This window comes from Nansenia antarctica (assembly GCF_963989245.1).
Source record: "Nansenia antarctica genome assembly, chromosome: 18".
Taxonomy (NCBI): Eukaryota; Metazoa; Chordata; class Actinopteri; order Argentiniformes; family Microstomatidae; genus Nansenia; species Nansenia antarctica.
The window spans coordinates 17,482,667-17,492,666 of NC_137691.1; the positions used below are offsets into that span (position 1 = coordinate 17,482,667).

At 46.1% G+C, this 10,000-nt stretch overlaps 1 protein-coding gene across 1 annotated transcript in view; it reads left to right on the forward strand.

Annotated features, from left to right (window-relative positions):
• The window catches only part of arhgap9 (Rho GTPase activating protein 9), a 36,081-nt gene that overhangs the window by 25,580 nt on the left and 501 nt on the right, over positions 1–10,000 (forward strand). The window contains exons 13-20 of the mRNA XM_080548006.1: positions 230–350; positions 1,253–1,372; positions 1,604–1,702; positions 2,829–2,906; positions 3,707–3,760; positions 4,986–5,120; positions 5,555–5,660; positions 8,072–10,000. The exon at positions 8,072–10,000 is cut by the window's right edge and continues 501 nt beyond it. Of these exons, the coding sequence (XP_080404132.1) occupies positions 230–350; positions 1,253–1,372; positions 1,604–1,702; positions 2,829–2,906; positions 3,707–3,760; positions 4,986–5,120; positions 5,555–5,660; positions 8,072–8,264 (906 nt within the window). The 3' untranslated portion in view covers positions 8,265–10,000. The remainder of the gene's footprint in view (positions 1–229; positions 351–1,252; positions 1,373–1,603; positions 1,703–2,828; positions 2,907–3,706; positions 3,761–4,985; positions 5,121–5,554; positions 5,661–8,071) is intronic.

Below are 10,000 nucleotides of genomic sequence, written 5' to 3' on the forward strand. Positions count from 1 at the left end.
AAATATAATAAAAAAATAGAAAAAGAAAAAGAATAAGAATAAAAAATAAATAATAATAATGTAATATATATAATTGTTTAGTCCATAAATCATTAGGGTGCTCACAGGTACAGTACCAGTCAAAAGATTAGACACAGTTTCAATTGAATGGGGACGTGTGTCCAAACCTTTGACTGGTACTGTAGAAGAGAGAGAGAGCAGTTGTAAAGCCCAGTCCTGTCTGCTGCAGGACCGTGAGAACCCCCTGGACAACGTGCTGCTGTACTCCATGAGGAGGGCCGGCAGCGTGGAGATGCTGGACCACAGCGGTGATGAGGAGGACCACCACCGTGGGAGCTGGAAGGCAGCACGTGAGTCTCACCTCCATCGCTGACTGGGCCTACTGGCTTGTTCTTGGCTAGCTCCTCAACAGTGCCTCTGACCCGCGGTCCTGGGTGAGGCTTGGCGGGTAGAGCCTGATTCTAGCCGCGCAAAGGTTGTGGGTTTGATTCCCGCCGGGACCACAGAGACGAAAACCCTCACCTCCCCTATCTCTCCCGTTGCCTCTTCCTAACTCACGCTTATATTCTCTCTCTATATATAAAAGATATATTTTTACATTACATATAATTATATATGTATATCATTTCTTGGGGCATTTAGCAGACACCGTTTATCCAAAGCGACTTACAACGAATACCTTTGTCTAAGTATGCGAATCATCTATCATCAGTCATCGTAAGAAAAAGTAGTCTATGCTAGGCCCATGATGCTATTTCTTTCTTTTTTTTGGAGAGACGTTCACACCTCCAACCCAGATCAAGTATGAGCTCACATCAGACAGACAGGCAGTCAGACAGACAGTCAGACAGACAGTCAGACAGACAGACAGACAGTCAGACAGACATGCAGTCAGACAGACAGACAGTCAGACAGGCAGTCAGACAGACAGTCAGACAGACAGACAGACAGACAGACAGTCAGACAGTCAGACAGACAGACAGTCAAACAGTCAGACAAACATACAGTCAGACAGTCAGACAGACAGACAGACAGTCAGACAGTCAGACAGACAGACAGTCAAACAGTCAGACAAACATACAGTCAGACAGACAATCAGACAGACAAAAAAAAAAAAAAAAAAAAGTATGAGCTCACATCTCCCCATCTCTCCTCTCAGTCTAAATCTCTACTGTATCTGTCCATAAAATAAAAAAATATGAGTGGGACTGCCCCAGTATGAGCTCACATCTCCCTGTCTCTCCTGTTGCAGTCCCGCGCTCCATCTCCAACCTGGAGAACACGGAGAAGAAGAGAGTGAGGAGCCGCCTGAAGAAGCTGATCCTGAAGAGACCTCCTCTGCAGGCCCTGCAGGAGAAGGGCCTCATCAAGGGTGAGCTCACCTCCGGGACCGCAGCAGACCAACGCTAAACACTGAACACAGAGGAGGTCTGGTTCAGGATGGCTCTGCTAGAGCGGTTTGTTCTGTTACCTCAGATGACCCTGTGTAGATCGAGCGACGCCTTGGGTGTGTGTGTGTGTATGTGTGTGTGTGTGTGTGTGTGTAACGGTGTGTATCGGCGTTATCGATGGATTGATTTATGTGTGTGTGTGTGTGTCACAGATCAGGTGTTTGGGTGTCGTCTGGAAATGCTCTGTGAGCGGGAGAGGAACACGGTGCCTCGCTTCGTTAGGCTGTGCACCGAGGCCGTGGAGAGGAGAGGTAGGTGTGTGTGTGTGTGTGTGTGTGTGTGTGTGTGTGTGTGCGTACGTGCGTGCGTGCTATGCCCAAATAAAAAAATATTTAACTTCCATAATATACACTGATATACACATTGCTAATTCTTTTTTTGTTGAAATCAAAGACCTAAGACTTTTTCTATGCATAAAATAAGGCCTATTTCTCTCAAATTGTGTTCACAAATTTGTTTCAATCTGTGTTAGTGAGCGTTTCTCCTTTGCCGAGATAATCCATCCACCTGACAGGTGTGGCATATCCAGATGCTGATTAGACAGCATGATTAATGCACAGATGTGCCTTAGGCTGGGCACAATAAAAGGCCACTCTAAAATGTGCATTTTTATCACACAGCACAATGCCACAGAGTTTTGAGGGAGCGTGCAATTGGCAGGAATGTCCACCAGAGCTGTTGCCCCCGTGAATTTAATGTTCATTTCCATAAGCCTCCAAAGGCGTTTCCGAGAATTGGAATTGGAATTGGAAACGACTTTGGCTTATGGTAGAGAAATGAACATTCAATTCCCCGGCAACAGCTCTGGTGGACATGTCAGCATGACAATTGCACGCTCCCTCAAAACTGGCCACATCTGTCAACAATCATGCGGACGGACAGACAGTCCAAACTAGTTTTGCTCAATCCATCAGTGTGTGTGTGTGTGTGTGTGTGTGTGTGTGTGTGTGCACTCCTCCACTTCTTCAATCCACCTCACTGGAACAAACCACAAACAATCTCCTGGTAGAAGTACAAACACAGTACTGTTATGTGTGAGGAGGGAGGGAGGGAGGGAGGGAGGGAGGGAGAGAGAGAGAGTGTGTGTTTTGAGTGTTTGCTCCACAGAGATAATGCAGCACAGTGTTCTACATCGATGGTTTATTACACATTTATGACCACGCTGAGCTGATCTGTTATGGGGTGGTTTTAAGGTCATGGATGTTGGCATTGCCATGGTTACATCTGTACGTGTGTGTGTGTGTGTGTGTGTGCGTGTGTGCGTGTGCGTGTGCGTGTGTGTGTGTGTGTGTGTGTGTGTGCGTGCGTGTGCGTGTTCGTGTTTGCTCGTGCGTGTGTGCGTGTGCGTGCTCGTGCGTGTGCGTGTGTGTGTCTCAGGGTTGGAGACGGATGGGATCTACAGAGTGAGCGGGAACCTGGCGGTGATCCAGAAACTACGTTACCTGGTGAACCACGGTGAGACGCAGGGCGGGGGGTGAGACGGGGGGGTCGGCCTCTACTTCTCACTTTTGGGACCCCGGTTGAAATTTACTTTGAATCCTTTTTGAAAGATTCAATAGGAGTTCTAGATGTGGGTTGTTTGCATTTTTGTCCCCCATTGCGCTCGGCAAACTGAATCAAGCACAACTGATCTGAAATGATTGCACATTTGTACCCGTGCCTGATCCAACATCAAACTGAGTAAATCAAGTGCATTCAAAGTGCTTGACATACCCAAAGTACTGTATTTCACCTGGGTCTGAAAGAGACAGAAGGACAAGAGATATAATGTATCTGAAATGTGAAACGTGTCCTACTTATCTACCCTATGTACCCTGTAGAATGTGACACGTTCTAGTGCTTTGGTCTTCATATCGGCAACCAATCAAAACGTTCAGACTTTTTCTTTTGAAACACGGAACTACGTTTCAACGTTGTTGAGAATCACACAACACAAACTCGCTAGTCAAGCCAAAATACTGCAACCCAATGGATTCAGTGAGTAATCCCCAGTGCTACCTAGTTAACTAGAACACTACTTTACATTGTTAGCAGGCTCACAAAACAAGCTTTGTTAGTTGACAAGCGATGTGTCATTGATTTTCAACAACGCGGAAAATGTATTCACATTTTTTTAAAGAAAAGTCTGATGATTACATCAGATCCCGATATGAGGACCAAAGCATTAGAACGTGTCACATAATGTCACCGTCCATGTCCAGGGCCCCTCCACTGTAGATGGGGTAACCCCGTTAAATGACTGTTACTTTTTGCAGAGCGAGCGGTGACCACTGATGGACGTTATATGTTCCCCACGGAGTTGGTGCAAGGTAGACTCAGACAGACAGACAGACAAACTGGTTCTGAACTTGCTAAACTGCCTACATGTGTACATGCTTACTGCATATATGTACATACTCACTGCATACATGTGTACATACTCAGCATACATGCTTACACACACCGCCGCCACTTTACTGTACGATGCATGTTGTGTCTGCTGGAGATGATGTCTACATGCTTACAACCGTGGTCTGGGGTGGTCCAGCGGTCTAGCACCGCGGTCTACAGTGCACACATATGCCCATGTCGGCATGGGTTCGAATCCGGCCCATGCCCTGCTGACATGACCTCTCTCTCTCCCTTACTTTCCTGTCTATCTTCACTGTACCTGTCCAATAAAAAATTACAAATATGAGTGGGACTGCCCCACTCAGAAAAAATAACTTACATGCTTACAAGCCCGCCTTGTCCTCTGTGGAACGATTTCAACACTTTTTCAAAGTGAAGGAGAAAGAAAGCTTTTTCAAAGTGTTAAGAGTGTAGGGCTTATGCCATACTACAGTACATGTTGTTTGCTAGATATTATGGAGTGTAACACCATGTGCTGAATCTATCAAAAAGAATATGTTTTAAAGCTTTTTCACTGCCTGAGGACAGAGATACTCCAGACGGAGAGAAATATCAGTGTACCTCAGGTGGAGCGTTTCCTTTATGCAGTGTATCGTCGCCACCAAGTGGCCGAAGCAGAGCACTGCTGCTAACGGATGAAGTATTGGCATTATTTTTCTATGTACTTTGTATTTGCCTGAAACCTTATTTGATTTCATCATCACTCAGATTTTTTCAAATATGAACCTTATTGATGTAATCACTTTTAGATATCGTTTTATTTATTGTGTCATTGTAAATTCATGTACAAGAACAGAATCTGATTGATGTATGGACAGACTGTAGTTTGGGCAACAAGACAGGGCAGGTCAGAGGTTTGTTGTGTGTGTTTGGCCTCGCCACGGGCTCTCTATCTCTCTGCAGCTGCACTCTTGCCTCACCCGTCTGTCTGCTACAGCCTAACAGCTGGATTGTCTATCAAGAAGCAATGATTCTTGGGGGGGGGCGTTAAAGGGTAATATTGACCACAATTTTCTTCTTCTTCATCTCCCCCTACCCCTCTCTGTTGCCCTCCTCACCATCTTTCCATCTCCCTCCATTCCTCTCTCTTCCCCTGCATCCCCCCTCCCCCTCCCCCTCTCTCTCTCTCTCTCTCCCTCCCAGAGGAGAAGCTGGATCTGGACCAGAGCGATTGGGAGGATGTTCACGTCATCACCGGGGCTCTCAAAATGTTCTTCAGAGAGCTTCCTGAACCTCTGGTCCCCTTCGGCTTCTTCACAGACATCATGGAGACAGTCAGTGAGTCGCTCGTATTCCCTCGTATTCACTCCCTCTGCTCATTCCTGTTCAAATACTGAACTGATGACTACGACGGTGATGATGACGCGACAGCTTACGGTGACTTCATTTTATCTGGAAAGAACATTATTTTCGGTTTCGTATTTCAACCAGCCACCACAACATAACACAAAATACGGATTCCATATATTCCGTCAAGTAGCTGACAGTTCATCTCTTGTCTTACTGTGTGTGTGTGTGTGTGTGTGTGTGTGTGTGTGTGTGTGTGTGTGTGTGTGTGTGTGTGTGTGCGTGCGTGTGCGTGTGCGTGTGCGTGTGCGCGTGCGCGTGCGCGTGTGTGTGTGCGTGCGTGCGTGTGTGCGTGTGCGTGTGCGTGTGCGCGTGCGTGTGCGTGTGTGTGTGTGTGTGTGCGTGTGTCCTGTGGTGTGTTCCAGAGATGTCCGACTACCTGGACAAGGTGGACCGTCTGAAGCTGCTGGTCCTGAGCATGCCCCCGCCCAACCACGACACGATGATGTTCATCTTCCGCCATCTCAAACGGTTTGTTTGTTTGTTTGTTTATTTGGATCCACCATTAGATACAGCAAATATGCAGTAGCTATTCTTCCTGGGGTCCTGATACCATACTTTCAAACATTTTTTCATCTTAAACACTTAAATACCACTTCCATAACATTCATACATACATTAGCCCTATTATTTACATTTACATTTTTAGTTGAAGACAACTTAATAACAAATAAAGAAAAATAATACAGAAAGAAAAGTGGAGAGACTCTCCTTAACCGGTGAGAGTCACACACACACACACACACACACACACACACACACACACACACACACACACACACACACGGTCACAACACACACACGGTCACAACACACATTACATTGAGATAAAAATGAAACTAAAACACAAGATACAACAATGTTGAGGGTAAGTATAGGAACACAGTATTGACACTGTCTGTTACGTGGTCAAGATATCTGTAAGGCTCAATGTCCCTTCATGCATTTTGGACCACTGATCGTGTATGAATGTACAAACATGTCTAATCATGTCTATGACTCTGACCGATGTCACCATGTTGGACCATCATGGAGAAATATAGTATATATATATATATAGTTAGAGTAATATCATTCATTTTCCTTGTGTGCTCTTTTAAGTCACTTAAAGCAACAGTGGCAAAGACTGACCACAAGAGGGCGTAGTATCCTTGCGCTCAGCAGTTCTCCTGAGTGCCCTGTGTGTGTCAGCGACTATGAGTGAACAGCGTGGGGCTTGGAGGAGGCTGCTGTGGGTCATGTGACTCCTAGTAGTGGGGTCAATCGATCAACCGATCAATCAAACAATCACTATCTTTATTGTCCCCGTAGGGATATTAGCAGGGTTAAAAACAACAACGAAACAACAACAAGAACATGCATACGACAAGTATACATACAAGATAAAAGCCAGTAGGTAAAGGGTTCGCCAGGGTACTCCACTGGGCTTTGTGCCAAACAGCTCCCCTCTACCCATGGCGATATTCACGATAAAGCACGACTTCTTGGGTGTTGACACATGAGCTAACAATGCTAACAATCTCAGGTACCACAGGTGTGTCTGGATTGTGAAGATGTTAAAAGACCACTGACTGACTTGTGACTGACTGAAGGATGAAATACATAAACTCATAAAGTAACTGAACGACTTTGGCATCACTCTTCTTCATGCTGCAGTGCCCCCTTCCACTGGACCTACAATGCAATCAGGGCTAGAGGGGTCCTGTTGTTAGCCTGATGTTTGTGCCAGTGTGTGTGGGTGTATACATTTGTCAACTCGGCATGTCTCTCTCTCTCTCTCTCTCTCTCTCTCTCTCTCTCTCTCTCTCTCTCTCTCTCTCTCTCTCTCTCTCTCTCTCTCTCTCTCTCTCTCTCTCTCTCTCTCCAGTGCCATTCTTTTCTGTTTCTCATTTTCTCATCTCCCGCCCTAATTCTCCCCCTCTCCCCCTCTCCCCTTCTCCCTCCTCTCCTCCTCGCCCTCTCTGCATCTCTCCTCCTCTCCCTCCCTCCCTCCCTCCCTCCCTCTCCTCCCCCCCTCCGCTCCCTCCCCAGTCCCATGGGATGGCTGTGGCTCGTCTGCTGGAAGCAACAGCAACACCACCGCCGCCACCACTGGAACCTCTCTCTCTCTCTCTTGCTCTCTTTCTCTCTCTCCCGCTCTCCGCTTTTTTTTTCTCCCTCTTTTTTTCCTCTCCTTTTTTAATGTGGAAGTTTTGAGCAATTGCTGGCTGCCTCTGTGGCTCGGTGGGAATGGCATTTTTAGAAGAATGCCTCATGCTGTGGCTTTAACCCATTCCTGTGTTCCCTCTGAACACACACACACACACACACACACACACACACACAGTACAAAGACTCACAAATGCATGCAAATACATGTACTGTATGTGTTCAAAGACACATAAAGACAAGCATACACACACACACACTCACACAAGCACACACACACACACACACACACACATTTACCTCATGCTGCGTTGCTGTCCTGATAGTCAGCAAGCATCATAAAAGTGTCCAACAGTGACCGCTGACATGGAGCTTTATGTCATCAGTGGTCAGGAGTCGGACTGGAATATGACACAAATGAAGTCAGATGGGTTTGAGGGAAATCAAACGTCCAAAACCCTGTTCTGCAGCGGTTCTTCTGGGAGGAGTGGTGTAATCATTTTTGATTTAAGCGTGCGTTTTATTACCGTAGGTGAAATCTATAAACTATGTTTTATGGGTTGACGATAAGATTAGGCATAATGGCGTATTGCGCAAGTACGGTAACAGCAGGACTAATCCCCAACTCTTTCTGTCTCTCTCTCTTTCATTCTCTCTCTCTCTCTTTCTCTATACCATCCCCCCTCTCTCTCTCCCCCCCTCCCCCCTCATTCCCTCCCTTCCTCCCCACACAGAGTGATGGAGCTCTCGGACTCCAATCGCATGACGACCCAGAACATTGGCATCGTGTTCGGGCCCACCCTGATGCGTCCGGAGCGCGACAACGGCAACATGGCCATCAATCTGCTCTACCAGAACCAGGCAGTGGAGCTCATCCTCACCGAGTTCGATCGCATCTTCGTCCAAAACTCCTCCAGCTATCTCTGACCCATCCCCTTCCTCCAACCCCCCCCCCCCCCCCCCCTGCCTGTCACCAGATGTGGGGGGTGTACTGCAGGCTGTACACCAGGGGAGGCTGGAGGTGGAGGTATTGAAATCAGAGGACAGGCTCATTGTAAATGCATGGGATGGCGATGGAATGAGGAATGCGTGTTTGATACCTGCAGGGTGGTAGCCGACTCCTATGGCTACAGCAGTGTTATAGGTGTGGCAAGAATCCTATATGACAAAGGCATTGGATGTTCCAACAACAGAATGCACATCTCTGTATCTTCTTAATCTTGTATCTAGGTGTTATTGTCATGGCTAGCCTGCATACGGGAGGGCCTGTTATATTACATCAGGGGAGGCTAGTGGAGGTGAAAATCGGAGGACAGGCTCATTGTCATGTGTACCGTTTTTTCGAACACGCTTGTTTACTTGGATACCTTTCCTCATTCCATGAGCCAGTCCTCTGATACTTCTACCGCCACCAGCCTCTGTGTGGCACCTGGATGAACCAGGAAACCCAGGAACAGGACGGACCCACCAGAGAACCATGCATGCCCTGAGCCAGAACCAACTCACTGTGACCCCCAAGCACACCCCCAAGCGCACCTCTGCCCCCCCCCCCCCACACACACACACACACATACACAAGGGTTAAAACGGCAAACATTCAAACATTCATTCATTCATGTGCCACTAACAACAAATAACTATTATGTAAGAATGTACATGTAATAGGTTTGGGACCAGCCCACTGAAGAGTGATTGAGGGCTGAATGTCTTTGAGTGTCCCGGGAAAACTGTTAGTTTGGTTATGGAATATAATATGATCATAATACTGTATGCCATTTAGAAGACGCTTTTATCCAAAGTGACTTACAGTACAGTGAGTGTAGAAAGTTCTTTGTACATATGGTCCCAGTGGGAATCAAACCCATTCATGTTATGGCTTAGCGACACTGTGCTAACAGTGCAACTCCTCTTTCTGAATAGTCTGTGGACCTTCCGAACCTTTCTTTCTTTGTTCATGATATTTCATTTGTGTCTTCCATTTTCATAGTGATCTCGTTAACACACTTGCCAGGCGACGAGGTTCTTTCCATAGTGACAAAAACCCACTGATATATATATTTTGGGGTATTTGTACATAAAGTATATATTTCTGTCAACTTGGGAGTGTCCCCCCGAACAGAACAATCATTGAAAACTAACAGAAAATGACACAATTTGCCATGAAGTAAGAGAGAGACAGTGTGAACGAAAAAGTAAATGACTTGATTGTACATGTTCCTTCAATAAAAAGAAAAGTGGAGTGAATGCATTTGAGAGTGGTACAGTATGTGATACTTGGGAGCGTTTTTATGGGATGTAATTGTTGGAGCGTTTGTGTTTGAGGAGCCGTGGTGTGCGTGAGAGATAGAGGAAGCGTGGAGGTATGTACACCACTCAGCTCTCCCCTGTGATTGGTCCAAATGCTGCTTTTAATAACAGAACAAAAGAGGAACTAGAAATGCATATGTTTAAAAAATGTGGATTTTCCCCAAACGCTCTCTCTCTCTCTCGCTCTGCGGTTTTGGTAATGTTATATTGACTGTGGGTTTGGCAGAGGACAAGAAAGAGATGACAAGAAAGAGCCAGAAAGAAGAAAAGAGAGAAAAAAAGAAAGCGCATGGATTTTTATGTTTTATTTGATATATTTATTCATTTTTATTTTCTTATTATCGAGAGTCTCGTGG